Below are 20,105 nucleotides of genomic sequence, written 5' to 3' on the forward strand. Positions count from 1 at the left end.
ACCGCACTGCGGATTACCGAGGATTTACTTTTTTTTGCGGTTTTCACATGTGGTTTTACACCTGTGGATTCCTATTATGCAGCAGGTGTAAACCGCTGCGGAATCCGCACAAAGAATTGACATGCTGCGCAATAAACAACGCTACGTTTCCACGCGTTTTTAACCGCAGCATGTGCACTGTGGATTTTGTTTTCCATAGGTTCACATGGTACTGTAAACTCATGGAAAACAGCTGCGTATCCGCAGCATCAAAACCGCTGCGAATCCACAGCAAAATCCGCAACGTGTTCACATACCCTTATATTGCGACTCATGAGAAGTTTAGTTAGCCAGGACTAATCCAGTCGGGCTATTTCCATCAATCTGTTTTACAGGACTAGTCCTGCATCGGGTGCTTTAAAAGTGAACCTGTCAGCAGGACTGTGCACAGTAACCTACAGTGTCAGATCGGCGCTGTTATACTGATTAAAACGATACCTTACGCCGATCATCAGATGCTCCTAATTAATTAACAGAATTCTCCGAGAATGTGATGGAAGACATGGTGCCCGTGTCAGAACACAAACTGCAGCCGTCCTAGTCATGTGTCGGGTAGACTGCACTCTAGTAGTGATGAGCAAACATGCTCGTATAAGGCTGATTATAGGTTTAACAATAAAAAAAAACCACAAGAATAACATACAATGCAGCGAGGTGCCCTGATGTGAATACACTTAAAAACAGCTACAAAAATTATAAAACTGGCACAAAAATGGGCATCAATGTGGGCACCGAAGGGCGTTAATGAAAGGGTTAAATTACTTTAGGCCACTGATATCACACTGCAGACGTACAGAATAGGGAGCCACACATCAAACCCAGGACCCTCCAGCCTGGCCCAAATGGGTTCAGGACATCAGAATTGGCATCAAAGTGGGCAAACAGCAGATTTTCACAGATTTGAACAAGGCTACTTTCACACTAACGTCATTCGACGCACGTCGCAATCCATCGTTTTGGAGAAAAAAACGCATCCTGCAAAGTTGCCCGCAGGATGCGTTTTTTCTCCATACACTTGCATTAGCGACTCATTGCGACGGATTGCCACACGTCGCATCTGTCGTGCGATGGATGCGTCGTGTTTTGGCGGAGCGTCGGCACAAAAAAAGTTCCATGCAACTTTTTTTGTGCGTCGTGTTCGCCATTTTCGACCGTGCATGCTCGGCCGAAACTCCGCCCCCTCTCCCCCGGACATTACAATGGGGCAGCGGATGCGTTGAAAAACTACATACACTGCCCCCCGTTGTGCATTTATTTCACAACGTGCGTCGGTACGTCGGGTCGACGCTAGTGTGAAAGTAGCCCAAGTCATTGATGTTTTTAAGGGGTTAAATGACATTGGGTCACTGAACTGACACCACCATTACATACATAGTGATATCATCAAACCCAGGTGACTTTAGCCTGGCCCAAACAGGTTCTAGCCATCAGAATTGGCATCAAATTGGGCAGAAAAACACATTTTCACAGATTTGAATAAGTAACTAGTGATTTTAAGGGGTTAAATGACTTTTGGCCACTTATCTGACACCATTATTACATGCATACAGACGCCCTGCATGAAATTCAGGTCACTCAAACCTTTCTCAAATGGGTTCTGGGCATAAAAACTGGCAAAGTTGGCAGACCGTTAATTTTGCTGATTTGAATAAGTAACTAATGTTTTTAAGGGGTTCGATGACCTTGGGCCACTGATCTCACACCACCCTTACATCCCTCATAATGGCTGTGTGGTCCGCCGCCATGGTCATTACGCCACTTTTAGCAGGGTTAAAATGTAGCAGTAATTTTTCTTTATTTTCAAGGAAATTTACAAAACCTACTTTTTACAGACTTGTATCATTTTGAAGGGTCTTTGAGCGGCTGATATATTTGGAAACCCGTAGAATTATACCCTTTCAATAACTGCGCCCCTTAACCCCTTTCTGACCTCGGACGGGATAGTACGTCCGAGGTCAGAAGCCCCACTTTGATGCGGGCTCCGGAGGTGAGCCCGCATCAAAGCCGGGACATGTCAGCTGTTTTGAACAGCTGACATGTGCCCGTAATAGGCGCGGGCAGAATCGCGATCTGCCCGCACCTATTAACTAGTTAAATGCCGCTGTCAAACGCAGACAGCGGCATTTAACTACCGCTTCCGGCCGGGCGGCCGGAAATGATCGCATCGCCGACCGTCACATGATCGGAGGTCGGCGATGCTTCAAGCATTGTAACCATAGAGATCCTTGAGACCTATATGGTTACTGATCCACGGTAGCTGTGAGCGCCACCCTGTGGTCGGCGCTCATAGCGCACCTGCAATTCTGCTGCATAGCAGCGATCTGATGATCGCTGCTATGTAGCAGAGCCGATCGAGTGGTGCCAGCTTTTAGCCTCCTATGGAGGCTATAGAAGCATGGCAAAAGTAAACAAAAAAAAGTAAAAAAAATATGAAAAAAAAAAAAAAAATATATAAAAGTTTAAATCACCCCCCTTTCGCCCCAATCAAAATAAATCAATAATAATAATAAAAAAAAAAAAATCAAACCTACACATATTTGGCATCGCCGCATTCAGAATCGCCCGATCTATAAATAAAAAAAAGCATTAACCTGATGGCTAAACGGCGTAGCGAGAAAAAAAATCGAAACGCCTGAATTACGTTTTTTTGGTCACCGCAACATTGCATTAAAATGCAATAACGGGTGATCAAAAAAACGTATCTGCACCGAAATGGTATAATTAAAAACGCCAGCTCGGCACGCAAAAAATAAGCCCTCAACCGACCCCAGATCATGAAAAATGGAGACGCTACGAGTACCGGAAAATGGCGCAATTTTTTATTTTTTTTTTAGCAAAGTTTGGAATCTTTTTTCACCACTTAGATAAAAAATAACCTAGACATGTTAGGTGTCTATGAACTCGTACTGACCTGGAGAATCATAATGGCAGGTCAGTTTTAGCATTTAGTGAACCTAGCAAAAAAGCCAAACAAAAAACAAGTGTGGGACTGCACTTTTTTTTGCAATTTCACTGCACTTGGAATTTTTTTCCCCGTTTTCTAGTACACGACATGGTAAAACCAATGATGTCGTTCAAAAGTACAACTCGTCCTGCAAAAAATAAGCCCTCACATGGCCATATGGACGGAGAAATAAAATAGTTATGGCTCTGGGAAGGAGGGGAGTGAAAAACGAACACGGAAAAATGGAAAATTCCAAGGTCGTGAAGGGGTTAAATTACTTTTTTAACAGCTGTTCGGAAATGTGTTAACCCTTTGATGCCAGTTCTGATGCCCAGATCACATTTGGGCCAGGCTGGAGGGTCCTGGGTTTGATGTGGGGCTCCCTGTTCTGTATGTCTGCAGTGTGAGAGCAGTGGCCCAAAGACATTTAACCCTTTCATTAACGCCCTTCGGTGCCCACTTTGATGCCCATTTTTGTGCCAGTTTTATAACTTTTTGCAGCCGTTTTTAATGTATTCTTATCAGGGCACCTTGCTGCATTGTATGTTATTCTTGTGATGATTATTTTTTATTGTTAAACCTATAAAAAAACAAACAAAAGAAAAAATGACAGAATAAAAAACCAACTTCAGCACGTGAGCGTCACCTGGTTTCCATCCAACGGCTGCAGGCAGCGGCGCTGAGGGAGCACAGGCGCGCCTTATGAGCCGCCTCCCGTATCAGCCCCGTATACGGCTTCACTCTCCCAGACAACCAAAGTATTAGTAAAGGCTATTCCTTCATTTACGGCCCAGCAAAAAAAAAACGCGACTCAACCCGCCGGCCATGGTCACCTCATACAGCTGGTGAACAGACGCCGTGTAATTGGCCGGACGGTACAACTCACCGGCTGTACGGCCACAAGCCTCCTCTCCAAAGAAGCCGCGTCCGGGGAATAAGCCGCGAAAAAAACACGCAGTAAGGAATTCAGCTATTGGCCCGCCCAAGAGAAGCGGCACAGCTGCTCCTCCAATCAGCGCTGCGGGCGGGTTCTAAACTCTACAGCTATTGGCTGGTTTGAAAGGTTACTGACAGGACGTCGGGAATCACGTGGCTCTTTCCTGACGGATCTATTTCCAGTGATCTGGAAAAAAGAGCAGGGTGATTGGGCCGGATGAGGGGCGGATTAACACTTAAATTATTATCATTATAATAATAGTCCGAAAGTAAGAAATATTATGGTTCACAGCGGGCAATGCGACAGAAGTCTCCACAGTGTGACAGCTGTCCGAGCACAGGGCTCAGTAAAAAATAAAAACAAACAAACGGGTGTGGCTTATATTAAAGGAACCTGCACTTAAAGGGGTTGTCCACTACAAGCCCTTTTTTTTAAAGTAAATAGAGTAGACAGCCCTCTCCTGCACAGGCACTGGTTCAGCTATGGCATCTGAGGTGACTGAGGAGATGGGGGTTTTATTAAATTAGGGGCATTGTGTCATATAAGAAGGGGTGGCCATGTTGTGGACAACGCTCCTGAAAGGCCTGCAGCAAAACAGACAGCGAAGCCCCTTTAGGAGAAAGACCACCTGTTCCTCAAGCGGCTCCGCCTTGGAAAACCTTGGTGGTCCGCCAGGGTGTAATAGGCGTCGTGTGAAAATAACCTTAGGGGCGGTTTTTGCTATGAATCCGCTCCATTCTTTGCATTAGAGCAATAGAAAGACTAAAACAAAAGCCAGGAAGACGTCCGAGCGCTTCTTTCAGCGTTCTGTCAGTGTTTTTGCATCAGAAAAAGCTAGGTTTCTGTTCATTGATGAATAGATGTTAAAAATGTCTGAAAACTAACCAAATGTGCTAGAAAAACAGCAATAAGAACTCTTCAAGAAACGCTGCATTGTGTCGGCAGGATTTCACCCCCCAAACTATAAGCACATGTAGCTCTTTTACAAAGAACCTGCCATCAGGGTCATCCATAGTAAAGGAATGAGCAGAATGGCGCTGTCATACTGATTATATACAGACCTAGAGTAAAAATCTGCAGCCAGGTTTTCGTTAAATCATGATAAATTTCTGTTGCTTCGGGACTTGTGGGTGGGATGGTGGGTAGGGTCTTCGTCTCCGAGGTCTCAGCCATGGCCCTTCAGCTGCCTCTGATAAATTTGTTTAAATTTTCGGCTGCCGCCATCTTAGCTTTGCTCGGCCCTCTCGCTGGTGGCTGTCTTCATGAAAATGGCACTGGCCCATGCACAGATCAACCTCCTTCCACAACCTTTAGGGCTCATTTCCACATGCGAGGCACACGTCCGTATCTCGCATGTGGAAACCAAGCTGTGGAGCCGGCACTCAGGAGCGGAGTGTGCGGCCGCATAGGAACACATGGAGCTGCACAGCTCCGCTCCAAAGTGCCGGCGCCAGAGCTTGGTTTCCACATGCGAGACACGGACGTGTTTCTCGCAAGTGGAAAGGGGCCCTTAGAGCAGGAGTGGAGAATCTCCAACCAGCTACATCATTTGCTCCCACCCTGAGGAAGATACCCGGAGGTTGCAGTGTCGGCCCTTTGATTCTTCTCTAGAGTATGCCATCAAGTAAGCAGCTTCATTACTGAAAGTCGCAGCACACATAATGCTGGATTATGTTCCGATAGTGGTTTGTTCCAGCACCATGGTGCTCTTTGTGGGCAGTGTTAGCATCCTCTGCACCACTCTATTTCACCTTGTGTCACAGTACCCTTTGAGATGTTTGCAGTAGTCTCAGTGTCTCCTCTGTGATGTATGTACAGGAGACTTTGCCTTCTATATGAAGTATACAGTAGAATCTCAGTGTCTATGTGATGCATACAGCAGTCTGTATCTGCTACATGATGTATAGACAGCTGTCTCAATGTCTCCTAGGTGATTTATATAAAGCAGTCTCAGTGTCTTCTATGTAATGCATATGCACCAACCTTAGTGTATTCTATGTGATGTGTACCCCAGCCTCAGTGTCTCCTCTGTGATGTACATAGCAATCTCAGAATATCCTACGTGATGTATACACAGCAGTCTCGGTATCTCCCAGGTGATGTACATGTAGCAGTCTCACGGTGTCCTATATGATGTATATACAGCAGCCTCTGTGTCACTCATTTGATATTTATACAGCTGTATCAGTAAATCCTATGTGATATATAGAGTAGTCTGTTACACCCATGTGATGTACATGCAGCTGTCTCCTATAAGATGTATAAACAGCAGTCTCAGTGTCTCATATCTGATATTTATACAGCAATCTGTGTTTTTCCTATGTGATTATACATACACACACACTAGTCTGTGTCTCCCATGTGATGTATACACAACAGTCTGAATCCTATGTTATGTATACAGCATAGTCTCTGTGTCTCCTATGTGATGTGATATAAATGTTATATGAGCAGTGATGAGTTTCCTAATTTGAGGAGACATGCAGGGAATTATACATCTGTATTTGGAACAACTTACTACTGCGAGCCTTTCTTTAAAGACAAAATTATAAATTGTAGAGTCAACTATAGTCCAGACTGACCAGAGCAAACCCGGAAAAGCAGTGGCGAGGAGCAGCATCATCAATGCCACCTAACATCCCACGCCTCGGAATAAAATGATGCAAATATAATTATTTTTTTCTATGAAATAGCTTTTATTGTGTAGAAGCTCAAAAAAAAATAAAAATATATATATATATATAATAGTATCACTGTATTCGTACTGACCTGAAGAATAAAGCTGCCTTATCAATCTTCCCACACGTGGAACGGCATAAAAAAAAAATACCCCAAAATCAATTCCTGAATTGCAGGTCTTTGTTCATTCTGCCTTCATTTAAGCATGCCATCATACACCCATTACTTAAAAAACAATCCCTCGATCAAAACTGTGCCGCTAATTATAGACCTGTCTCTAATCTTCCCTTCATCTATAAACTCCTCGAACACCTGGTCCACTCCCGTCGTATCTGCTATCTCTCAGATAACTCTCTTCTCGACCTTCTTCAATCTGGTTTCCGCTCTTTACACTCTACTGAAACTGCCCTCACTAAAGTCTCTAATGATCTACTAACAGCTAAATCTAATGGTCACTACGCCATGATAATTCTCTTGGATTTTTCCACAGCATTCGATACTGTGGATCATCAGCTCCTCCTCACTATGCTCTGCTCCATCGGTTTCAAGGACACCGTTCTCTCCTGGTTCTCCTCCTATCTCTCTGATCGCTCCTTCACTGTATCTTTTGCTGGTTCCTCCTCCTCTCACCTTCCCCTTACTGTAGGGGTTCCTCAAAGATAAGTCCTAGGCCCCCTCCTCTTCTCTTTGTATACTGCCCCTATTGGACAATCAGTAGATTTGGTTTCCAGTACCATCTCTATGCTGATGACACCCAATTATATACTTCTCCTGATATCACGCCTGCCTTTTTAGAAAACACCAGTGATTGTCTTACTACTGTCTCTAACATCATGTCTTCCCTCTATCTGAAACTGAAATTGCCCTGTCAAAAACTGAACTCCTCGTGTTCTCTCCCTCTACTAACCTACCTTTGCCCGACATTGCCATCTCCGTGTGTGGTTCCACCATTACTCCAAAGCAACATGCCCGCTGCCTTGGGGTCATCCTTGATTCTGAGCTTTCCTTCACCCCCCACATCCGATCATTGGCTCGCTCTTCTTATCTGCATCTCAAAAACATTTCTAGAATTCACCCTTTTCTTACTTTCGACACTGCTAAAACTCTTACTGTTTCACTCATTCATTCTCGTCTGGACTATTGTAACTCTCTTTTAATCAGCCTCCCTCTTACCAAACTCTCCCCGCTCCAATCTGTCCTGAATGCTGCCAGGATTATATTCCTCACCAACCGTTACACCGATGCCTCTACCTTGTGCCAGTCATTACACTGGTTACCCATACATTCAAGAATCCAGTACAAAACTATTACCCTGATCCACAAAGCACTCCATGGCTCAACACCACCCTACATCTCCTCTCCGGTCTCAGTCTACCACCCTACCCGTGCTCTCCGTTCTGCTAATGACCTGAGGTTAGCATCCTCAATCAGAACCTCCCATTCCCATGTCCAAGACTTTTCACGTGTTTCGCCAATTCTTTGGAATGCACTACCCAGGTTAATAAGATTAATCCCCACAGTTTTAAGCGTGCCCTAAAAACGTATTTGTTTAGACTGGCCTACCGCCTCAACGCATTAACCTAACTATCCCTGTGTGGCCCATTAAAAAAAAACAAAAAACCTTTAAACTTTAATCAGGTTCCTCACATCATGTTCTCATACATTTCATGCAGTTAATAGCCCTCTGTGTCTGTACTGTTACATACTTACGCTGTTAACTGGTTCATGCAGCTTTACATAAACACCTGATCCTTACAATATGACTGATCCGAACAACGAAAGCAATTGTTACCATCCAACTCTCGTGTCTCCCTTTTTCCTATAGATTGTAAGCTTGCGAGCAGGGCAAGGTCCTCTTGGTATCTATTTTGAACTGTGATTTTTGTTATGCTGTAATGTCTATTGTCTGTACAAATCCCCTCTATAATTTGTAAAGCGCTGCGGAATATGTTGGCGCTATATAAATAAAATTATTATTATTATTACCGTAAATTGGAATAGAAAGCGATCCAAAATGTCATGTGACCGAAATTGGTACCAATAAAAATGTCAACTCGTCCCGCAAAAAACTAGCCCACACATTACTGTCAGCCGAGATATTGAAAAATGATAGCTCTCAAAATATGGTGATGCAAAAAGTAGTTTTTGCAAAAAAGTGTGTCTTTAGTGTGTAACAGCAGCCAAACATAAAAACCCAATATAAATCTGGTATCGCTGTAATCGCACGGACCCGAAGAATAAAGTCGCTTAAGCACTTATACCGCAAGAGGAACTGCGTAAAAATTAAATAAAACCAATTCTTCACCTGCTGTTGATTTTTTCATTCTGCCTCCCAAAGATCGCAGTAAGGCTCGGCTCGCATTTATCCTGCGCTCTGCGCTGAGCCCAAACACACCGGGGTTTCCATGTAAATCTCTGAAATATGTGATTCAGACGGAAGCCCCGGCGGGACATTACCTATAATGAGGAACAGCACCAAGGAATTAACGGTGCTATATAAATAAATAATAATAATAAGGCAGACGAAAGCTCTGAGGACACAGTCTAACCCGTGATTCGGCAGCGTCCATCTTTTTAGGCACGCATAAAAGTATGGTCCGCAACAGGTTTTTGAACCTCTGAAAAGAAAGACAATGCTGAACAGAGGCCCGACGGAGTCCAGAGTAACTCTGAAGCCTCATTACAGTGAATAGATCCCTCGTTGGGTTTCATCTGAGTCACGTCACTTGGAGACTTAGATGGAAATCATAATATAAGTGCTCAGCGTAGAGTGCAGGATAAATGTGATCATAAACGTTATGTAATATGTTCCCAAAAAAAGCTTAAACTGAATCCACAAAAAAAGCAAGTCCCCACTCAGGTCCATCATCTGTCAATGAAAATATATGGGGCTTCCATGTTACTGGTAGTACAAAGGCTCTGGAAAAGCTATATCTCCTCACCCCCCAAAACAAATTCAGCACAGTCTGCTCTCCCAAATCACTCCTCATTCTGAGTCCCAGTGTACCTAAACCACATTTAGCAGCCACATTTTTAATTTCTGTATAGCGATGATAGCTCGCCTATATCACAGGTGCATTTCTCCAGAAGCATGAGCTGGACTCTACAATGTAACATTCACTGCTGCTTCTTTTTGGAAAACACCCATGGAGTCAAAATAGTCGCCAAACCTGTGGATAAATTCCCAAAGGGGTATGATTTCCAAAATGGGGTCACTTGGGGTATTCTGCTCTTACTTACGGGTTCTGTATATAGAAATTGAGGAAAATCTGTGCTCCAGGAGGCAAATAGCGATACATCCCTCCAGAGTAAGCAGTAGTGTACAGTCACATATTGGGTAATTAGCCCCCCTTGCTCGGTCAACCTTTTATCTTATCTAGATGGCACCCTAAGCTCATAGTTTGGTGGTCGATGACGAGGCAGGTGACTAGAAATGTAATTCAGCCACAATAGTTTCCCTTGAACGGTGTGTGACTATGGAGGAAGCTGGATGACATTTCTGGTCACTTGCCCCACCATCCTTTCGCCAGCTCTACTTCTCCTTATGCCTAGAGGACTTTATAAGCAAGGAGTCCTCAGGAAGCTCCTGAATATCTTATTAGAATCCCACATGTCATGTGTAGTCAGGAAGCCTTTCCAACAGCTTTATTTACCCCCTTTGTAGTGTAACACATTTTTCTTCATGTACTCAAAAAAGTAAATATGCAACTTCACAGTTTCAGCCTCCTCCTTTATTCAGTGAAACATATTTCTTTTTTTTATTAAACCTGAAAGAAAACTCCAGTGAAGACGTGATAGGTCGACAGCGTTATGCTCATTCATGTAGAGTCCAGCACAAGTCAAGTAAGGCCACATTCCTCAAAAAAACGTATGGCATTGGGAATGCACACATCATACCACATAAGTCTGTGTTTCAATGGCTTGTGAGTCCAGAAAATTAATAACACACTTGTACAAACACTCACATTCAGAAATCTTTGGGTGCCTTCCATTTTTAGTGGTTTTGTATGAGGGCTACCCCAAAACAAAAGTAAAAATAAAAAAAAAATGAACAAAAACAAAACATTCCAATTGTCTGAAAAAGGCTCAAGGCAGATGAGGGCAACCTACATAAAAAGTATATCGAACAATACGAAACCAGCATGGGATCATTGGTAGACAGGAGATGCTGGCCTCTGCTTCCATATAATGACGGTCTCGCCAGGAGGTACATTTCTTGTTCCTCTGCAGATTCAATCACGGCTTGTTTCGGGAGGATTATAGAGTGAAGCAGATAAACATGCCGGATGGACATCCTTTTGCTTCTAAATAACACAGCTGTGCTTCACACAAATGTTCAATAAAATTTTGCTTAGGTTATATTGTGCTTTTTTTGGTGGGGGAACATCAAAATTCAGCATAGTTTCCAAGGAAGATCCACAAGTAAGAGCCATTTCCAACCGAATTAATGGTCTTACCCATGATGGGTATAAATATTAGGGAAATGTAATAGCTGGTTTGGGAAGATGCTCAAAGTAACAGAACCTCTGCATTCATAGGACTTGAGGAGCTTGCGACGAGGGTTATTATTACTGGACATAACCACCTTTTCAGTCGGTGATTAGACTCAGTTTTCTCCGCCGCTCAGTGCTGCTGGACTTACCAGCTTCAGCATAGCTGTGTGCTCCCTTCCTGGAGGTGTCAAAAGAGATGCACTATCATCATCATGAACCTACCAGGATTCGTTTTACTTTTCTCTTCCTCAAAAATGGAAAAGATTCAACAGATGATGTAAAGGCAAAAAAAGACGCTTCCATCCATTATGCATCATTGTATAGTACATACGACTGACACTTGATACTTCAATAGAAACAGACGCCTGGCACACCCTGCGCTCCTTCCTATATGCACACAGTTCATAGACCAGTATACCAGCGGGGCTCACTGCTGAGACAGAATAGCGCTTCGGTTAGCTTTCATTTTCTCCAGTCGTTTGATCAAGTGACTATTGCCTACTTCAAGCTCCTCTATTTTATCCAAGGCTGCACGAAGCTACAAAGAAAATAAACGGTAAATTAATCACAGAACGCAGAAATCATTGAATTCAGTAACTAGTACGGCTTTAAGCAAGAATACTTTAAAGAATAAAAAAAAAACATATAAAGCTGAGCAGCTGCAATGCCACTACATCTGCAGACAGGTGTGGTGCAATATTTCAAAGAACAAAGCCTAATTTTTCTAATACCTGTCGACCTCTATGTCTAGATCAAAGGCTGTTCTTCCCGCGAAACCATGAGGGCAGTCATGTGGATATACTGATCCCATGACTGATAGCATTAACACATTTGACGTTCAGTTTGTCCCTAGGTTGGAGACGATCACAATGGGCGATTTCTTTAACAAAGGCCATGTTGTAAGTGTTGTTACCAAATGTGCAGTGAATCCGATATCCAACTGCCCTCTGTGCAGGGACATAATTCTATCCCAGTGGGGCGACTGTAGGTCTAGTGCAGCTCACATTAGGACTCTGATTTGAGGAGAAATGTTATTTTATCTCCTTATAGGATTCGTCCAGTTCCATAAGATACGTTATCATATTTTGAGAGAGAAAAAAAAAATACATACAGCTTTGTACTTTGCATCAAATATGATGGAATCTGTGACTCAGACGGGGAACCCAGCCTTCTACTATTAATAGGAAAAAAATTAAGGTATAATACATGTATTTATGCAGACACAACCAGTGTTCACCTCTCGCTGTAATCTTCTTTTTTCAGCTTTTAATTCATCCTCTACTTTTTCAGCATTTTCTGATGAAGACTTATACCTGGTTAGTTGACTCTCAAGTCGAATAATCTAAAAAGAATGAAAGACCGTGAAAAACACTTACACTAAAGGCTCATTCAGACATCAATCAAAAATACTGCTACTTTCATTAGTAGTTTTCCTCCAAATTTCATCAATATTTCTCTGAGGAGTTATTCTTAGCCATCATTTAGACGTCCATGTTTTTCTCATTTGTGGGAAAAGTTTCATTTGATCAGAGCTTCACCAGCGCGTAATCAGAGTTCAATCAATATTTTTGAGATGAGAGGAAAAAAAAAAATTCTCCAGCTTCTCCGATCTAGCAGTCCATGAAAAACAGACAGTACATGGATAGCATCTGATTTTTTTCATTGACCCATAGAATTGCATTGACAATTCAGGTCAATATTGGACATGCCTCTGCAGACTATAATAGGTTGAAAAACACGGATACAACTCGTACATGAAAAATGGACGTCTGAGTGTGCCTTAAACAAGCTGTTGAAGATGCAGTAAAAGCTGTCCTCTGTTGGTTCAGTTTATAAACCTTGGGTGATAAGTGGTTATGGCCGAGGGACGCTCCGGCTAGGCATACATTTCCTTTGCTGGAGCCATGTATTATAAGACTGGCTGCATTTTCTAGATTAGTTTACCATACATTTCCAAGAGACGCACTCCATTAAATCCTTAAGTCAAACCATTAAGATCACATGTTCAAAGATAAACTCTCTGGAAGGTTGAGATACACGGTTATGCAAAAAGTATAGCTAAATTATTGTTAAAGCCATTACCCCTTGTTCAATTCTATAAGTAGGCATAGTTATGCCATGCACGTAATGTACTAGGAAATGCTACAAAATTCAGTGTCAGATATTGTAGATAAGGTCGGCTCTGATCTATGATTTTGGTTCTCTATCAACATATTTTATCTAAATTTATAGAAAAAATTTCCATCCCAACTAAGGGGTAAATGGAGAGGCAACATGTGACCTATAGAACCTGGTCAATGAATGAACACGTTACAAATGTTTCCGTGGTCAGAAAGAGAGGCACAACATGAAAAATTAAAATCTTCACTGGGATGTGAAACAAATTAATGCAACTACCTCTGAAGGACATTATCTAATCATTAAATTCTCACACGTGTCCATTCTCTGAATATACGGTACCTAATGGACAGTAGTATGATGCTTTTTACCATCTTGTGGATGTTCCCACCATATTGTAACAAATTCAGGAGAAGCATAAAGAGGGGAGAGAGATCGTTGGGGTATAGGGACAATTTTGTTTTGTTTGTTCAATGCGAGTAGGAAAACCTAAAAAATTACTTATTTAAAACATCATGTCTCCTTTGACAGCAGAGTTAGAGACATAGACAGAACAGCCATGTTTCATGAAATCTATGCAAGAACTCACGTTCTGTTCTAGAGCGGTGATCTCCTGTGTGGATTTGGTGAGTTTAAACTTGAGATCGTTGATTTGTCTATTGGCATCTCCTAAAAAATCAAAAATCAAAAACATAAATGCTCTAACTGAAAGTAGGCAGGAATACAGAGTTCAGGCATGAAATTAACATTAGAGAACTATTTTATATAGCTTATATCTGTACATAAAATCAGTTGTAAACCTGTCCATCTAATCAATGCTAAAGTAACCTACATAGTCATCGAAAGAACATAGCACTATATAAACTGCAGCCAGCGTCATCAAAAATTTTACAACAAAGCTTAAGTTCTCTTACTGATATACATATATTCTTTGCTATGTAAAGGTCTTTTCCTTTCATTAAATAACATTACAGGATTACACAACAGTTTTGTCCCATCTAACTGGGTAAAATACATAATTTAGTGCTTCCACTAGAGTCGCCCAATGACATGGCGTCACATGTAATGCAAAGCTGCAGTAAACTTTTTTGGTCAGGATCACCACGAAGGCCCAGACATTCAGAACGGTAAAACTAAACGTCTAAGGAAAATTTCCAGAGAAATAGCTCAAAACATATAATTGGACACCTTCAATAGAGAACCAATCTTAGATTGGTAAGGCATACTCTTTAAATGTAAAGGTTTCCAAAGAAAATAATTGAAAAGTTTGTATGCAAAAATATGCGACCACAGAACAGCTCTATAGTACAAAGCCATATTCATCCAGATCCATACATATGCTTTCACATGAAATTGAAGACATACAGTAGGAGTTGAGTAGAAATCTTTGGGTGCAATACCATCACTCCATACCATATGGAGGTTGTATATGAGTCCTAGGCTTTTGCAAGCATGAATGTAGAACCAGACAGCTCATATTTTCCAAGTTCAAATATACCGTAGTCATTTTCGGAAAGTATTCTTGCCTGCCCATGAGGTTAACAGATTTTTGTGCAACATGAACTTGCGGAAAAAAATTGTGATTTCAAATTCATGACAAATTCTGTACTTTATGCCAGGAATATTACTGATTGGAAGAAGATTTGTGGTGAGCCACTGCTCACCTGATTCATTAAGAGGTGTCCTCCATCCCACAGCCTCATCAAGATTGGCCTGAAAAATGGTTCTCTTGATGAATCGGTGCCTTTGTTTCTTGTCATCATGTACAGCTATCTCAAGGACGTGTGAAAATACCCTTTCTCATCTAAAAAATTAATCATGGCTATCTTTTTCAGGTGGATGCTGCCTTGAACCAGCCAATGTAAAAATAACATTGCTGTGCACTTGTTTAGCTTTTTTGTTACTTTTAACTGCTTTAGGGTTGGAAACCTGTGAAGAGGTTAAAAAGTAATCTACTCATCTTCAGGTGGCTTCCACTAGGACATAGCTTGACACTATAGTGTAAAAAATAAGTTAAAAGACCCTGGCTGCAAAAAAACGACGGCAAAGCTACCAGGAAAAGACCACTGGCATTTTCTTGAAGAAGCTCTGCCTGGAAAAACTCAGGTTGAAGATACCATGGGATCATACCCCATCATTAGTGTGAGAAGGATTCTTGAATTTCGGATCCTGAACTGGACTTTTTCCCCCAAAGTAAAGGTGTTAAAGAGGACCTGTCACTAGCAATAAACAGGTCTTTTTCTCACAGCTGTTCTCCTAAATATTATTTTTTTGTTCCTGCACCTCTCTGTTTTCAAGGTGGTTGTTCCTTGAACATAAATGTAGCCTTCTTAGCCAAGTGGTCAGAGTCCTCAACAAGACTTCCATAAAGAAGATTTAAGGATCACACCCACTTGACAAAAAGACTAGAGGGCGGATTCCTCAAAACAGTTTTCATTAACATCTGGACATTTTTTCACTCCTGAACCAGCAACATTTTTGAAAAGTGGACGGTGTTTAGCAAATTGGGGGCATTACTTAGCGCAGCCGACAAAATCATCTTGATTTACGATAAATATATTCCAGTGATTTAATGCAGTGACTCATAGAAGCTGAAAGATGCACCACATTCATTAAGAGGTAGATGCATCTTATTACGGTGCGCTCTTCATAAAGACCGACATGGGGCCCAGATTTACATACAGTGAAGAGGAACGTAGTGGAGCAGGAACAAATGAAAAACTACAACAGATTCAGGAGAACAGCGACATTTAGAACCAGGTTAAAAAATGGTATATTTATGTGACAGGTCTTTAATATCTCATATAATAATAGGTCATAAACAGACACAGACATAGGACATTAAGATTAGCATGTTTTAAAACAAACCTGTCGAAAATGTTTCCTGAAGTGATGGCGTCACTGTGTCCCTGGATCTGAAGAGTTGTGTGCATCTATATATGTCTACAACAATGGGAGCATGAATATATACAGTAATATGAATGTTACACATAATGTCCAGTGCTATTACTGGGTTATGGTGAAGACCGGTCATCAATCAACCTATAGACTGACAATTGTAAGAAAACCATAAGTAAGTGAAATTACATTTAGTTATTTCTGAACTGTAGGTTTAAAGTGAATGCCGATGACCCCAATATTTGAGAGGTGCTCTGGAGGGAAAAATAATAGATTGACCCTATTAGAGGAGAAAAAATATATATCCATGAAATGGTACTGCACACCTAGAGGGGTAAGTGGTATTCCCCCTCAAAAGTCACAGTCGCTGCTGCCTCATGGCTGGGAGGGATCCCCCAGATAAAGTGATTTTTAACCCTACTGGAGAATCTTAAAAGTAGGCTGTGCTCCTGGAGAAATAGTTCTTGCTGCTATAATCGTAAAAAGATTTTTCTTTTATCAACAACATGTATTAGTGCCGAGAACAAATACCGGACGCAGCAGTAGATATCCAACTAACACAAATCAATATATATACTTTTTAATAAAATAAGTGGTATACATCAGCTGAATGGATGAATGGTGGACCATTTGGAAAATTCATGAAACCCAAGAAAAGAAAAAGCCGAACATATGATCAAAAGACAATGTGGAACTAGAGAATAAGTAACAATAAAATACCTTTATTGACAACAAGTGGTAAAGAATAGCACTGCATATAAGTGGTGCCCGCACCATGAAAAATAAAAACACATGTAATATAATAAATAATAAAATAAAATGTTATTAAAAGCCAAATCCAGGGTAACAAATATATTATATGTAGTCTATTGTCTTTTGATCATATGTACGTACTAACGCCGGCCTGGAGTCTTTTCAAGTAAAATATAAATATTATATATAATATATATATATCCCTGTTTCCACAATTATAGAAGCAAAAACGGTTTCTCCAGCTACACAGCATACTCTTAAAGAATTTGTTTTACCCTAGTGATGACACCAATATGTCTCTTTCTCTGCGTTCGGACATTGGTCCTTCCTTGGCTCTATCAGCAACATTGTCATTGGGTGCTGCTTCCACACTATACTGTGAAGGGATTGTGGAAAAAATAACTACCGTAAATGTAATTTGTGCATAAAGGCAAGTGCGGCTAAATGTTATTAATACACTTGACCGAATGTACATTAGGTTTTGTGCAGGAGCCATGTATTTTGAAGTGGCCTCGCCCAATGTTTTCTTGATCATACAGAAAATTGAAGGCTGAAGATCCACATATACATCAGATATAAGATGTCCAAACATGCCAACTTGGTCAGGACCCGCCAACTACCCAACATACATGGCGGCCTCCGGACTCTCAATAGACAATATCTGTAGAGAGAAGGATCAGGCTTCTTGAATTTTAACACCTGATCCTTTTGTTCTCCCTTCATATAATTAAACTCCTGTTATTTTTGCTTACTTCCTTTGAATTATAGTGGCACACACAGACACAGTTGGATAAAGCTATGAACATTTCCTCATACTCATGCAGATGTTTATTCAGTGAGTTCTTCACAATGCATACACAAAGGATAAGATATCCAGGAACTCCATATTTATAGACGAGGTAGGTTAAACCCTGCTCACTTTGAACATCAGTGCCATTCTCCATATTTTCATTGTCTGGATTCTCCGGACTTTGGTTTCTGGAGCTTTTCTCTTCCAGCTGGCCTTTCAGCTTCTTAATCTGAGACAAAATAATATCCAGGAATGACATATTAATATATAACTGTACACAATAGCCAAATGATCACAATAAAATAAGCACCCAGAACAAAAACAACTAAGTGGCAACACAATGCACTGACTACAATCATAACAGAGGCCTACTGCTTATCGAGTATGTGCATTGTAGAACTACGTAATAATCAGCCTCAAGCACACCTTTACACTAGAAACGCCACCTGCCGTAAAACCAGCCCCAAGTTACCAGTTGGGTAAGTGAGCATGCTGCTTGTAAACTTCAGGGCTCAGTGAAACATGTCTGATTTACTAAGCTACATGCACCAGAATTCATGTACACCAAAATCTGTCCAACATTCCACATAGGAAATTATGTGTTTTAGACATGTTTTTTGACACAATCAGCAATGTGGATGTGGTATATCAGGAAGTGAACAGGTAAAGGACCATGGTCTACATTGCAACACAAAGTGGTGTTACTTCGTGGACCAAAGAAAGGCAATTAAAAGCTCATGCAATCTGGGTACATTTACACTATTATCAGCCTGTTTAAACAGGTCGCCAATCAACCGATGAACAAGTAAACATGCTTGTTCGTCAGGTGAAATGATTTTTAAGCATGGTTAAAATTCATGGTGCTCAGCAGCAGACTGTATTGGAGACTTGCAATATTTATCTAAAAGATGGAGCTGTGATAAATTTGGTGCATTTCAAGATGGTATAATCTAAGTTTTTATTGTCTACAAGTTATGGCGTAAAACTGGAAAACAAGTGGGGCTGGATTCACACATCCAAGCAATGTGGACCCGGATGCATGGACTTTCTGCAAATCTCCTGACCCGAACTCTACAGCATCAAGGATGTCTAGTTTGAGTCAGAAGAACAGTGGCCAATCCGTGCATTACCGAAACACAGATGCGTCTATCCAGCCTTATTGTATTTGTGCCAAGTTATTGTATACAAGTTATTTGTGCTATTTTCTCAATACAATGACACAGTATTCCAACTGTAAGCCATTGTCAGTGTTTGCTAGCACTGGACTTTAGCGCCGTGTATCTGGGCGATTCACCAAAAGTAGTGCAGCAGAAAGGTGAAACATTTTGGTTTCTGTGTGGCCCTTTGGAAGATAAAATAAATAAAAGTAAAATTAACCTAGGCACTAGTTTCAATAAACGTTTTCAGAACTACTGATCAAAATATGGAACCACCAATCAAGTCACTTGTAAGCATTGATCAATTATACTTTCAGCTGTAAACCATCATACATCATGCAATTGCCAAAAAATTAGCTTAGCAGTTTAAAGCTAGGTTCATATTAGTGTCCGGGTGATATTTCATTTTTGTGCATTCATTTTCTTCTAAGATCCATAACATTATTCTTCGGTCAACATAGGGGCTTGTTTTTTTGCTGGATGATATGTAGTTTTGAATGTCATTCATTTCACTATACAAAGTATTGGGTAAATGAGAAAAGAAAAACTCCAAATAGGATGCAGGAAAGATATATATCTTGTACCGTTGTTAGCCAGTAGATAGAAAAATATTTAGAATTGAGAGTCCTCAGTGGTTGATACGTTTTAATGGCTAACTGAAAAGATGGTAACAAATTGCAAACGTTCGAGACTACTCAGGCCTCTTCGTCTATGCCTGATGAAGAGACCTGTGTAGTCTCGAAAGTTTGCAATTTGTTACCATCTTTTCAGTTAGCCATTAAACTGTATCAACCACTGAGGACTCTCAATTCTAAATATTTTTCCAAATAGGATGAAAATGCTGAAAAAAACCAAACAATTCTACCATAGGCTTCTTTTTGTTTTTACGGTGTTCATTGTGAGGTAAAATTGACCTTGAAACATGATCCTCCAGGTCAATTGCCTTACAATAAAAAAATAAATATTTTAGTCAAGATTGGTATTAAGTTGTGTAAAAAAAAAAAAACAGATGTAAAAAAAAAATAAAAAATTAAATTGATTGTCATTTCCAGAGACCCGTAACGCTTTTTAAGTTTCTTTCTATGGAGCTGTAGGATTACTAATTTTTTTGGGTGGCGAACTGAGTTTTTATTGATATGTTTTGTTTTCGGGGAAGGAAGTGTGCTGGTCGAAAAAAAAAATTCTCTTTTCGGTGGTTACTGTAAGGGCTAAGTAATTTTAGATTTTGATAGACTTCACTCTTACTGACGCGGCAATACCAGATGTTTAATTTTTTACATGTATTCTGATTTTGGAG

The 20,105-nt window shown here is 40.9% G+C and overlaps 2 protein-coding genes across 11 annotated transcripts in view; both read right to left on the reverse strand.

Annotated features, from left to right (window-relative positions):
- The window catches only part of RBM44 (RNA binding motif protein 44), a 124,692-nt gene extending 120,609 nt beyond the window's left edge, over positions 1-4,083 (reverse strand). The window contains exon 1 of one of the 3 annotated variants that reach the window (XM_077272301.1): positions 3,870-4,083. The gene's annotated coding sequence lies outside the window, so the exon portion shown is untranslated. Of the gene's footprint in view, positions 1-3,816 lie in introns of all 3 variants that reach the window. The other 2 variants (XM_077272303.1, XM_077272302.1) reach the window with 2 other exon arrangements.
- A 6,225-nt stretch (positions 4,084-10,308) lies between these two features.
- Positions 10,309-20,105, reverse strand: part of LRRFIP1 (LRR binding FLII interacting protein 1) — a 127,806-nt gene continuing 118,009 nt past the window's right edge. For 6 of the 8 annotated variants that reach the window (XM_077272332.1, XM_077272330.1, XM_077272331.1 and 3 more), the window contains 4 exons: positions 17,781-17,880; positions 13,800-13,879; positions 12,330-12,434; positions 10,309-11,630 (listed from right to left, as the gene is read on the reverse strand). In XM_077272332.1, the coding sequence (XP_077128447.1) occupies positions 11,520-11,630; positions 12,330-12,434; positions 13,800-13,879; positions 17,781-17,880 (396 nt within the window). In that variant the 3' untranslated portion in view covers positions 10,309-11,519. Of the gene's footprint in view, positions 11,631-12,329; positions 12,435-13,799; positions 13,880-16,078; positions 16,154-17,780; positions 17,881-20,105 lie in introns of all 8 variants that reach the window. The other 2 variants (XM_077272329.1, XM_077272325.1) reach the window with 1 other exon arrangement.

The sequence above is a fragment of the Ranitomeya variabilis genome, chromosome 7 (genome assembly GCF_051348905.1).
Source record: "Ranitomeya variabilis isolate aRanVar5 chromosome 7, aRanVar5.hap1, whole genome shotgun sequence".
Taxonomy (NCBI): domain Eukaryota; kingdom Metazoa; phylum Chordata; class Amphibia; order Anura; family Dendrobatidae; genus Ranitomeya; species Ranitomeya variabilis.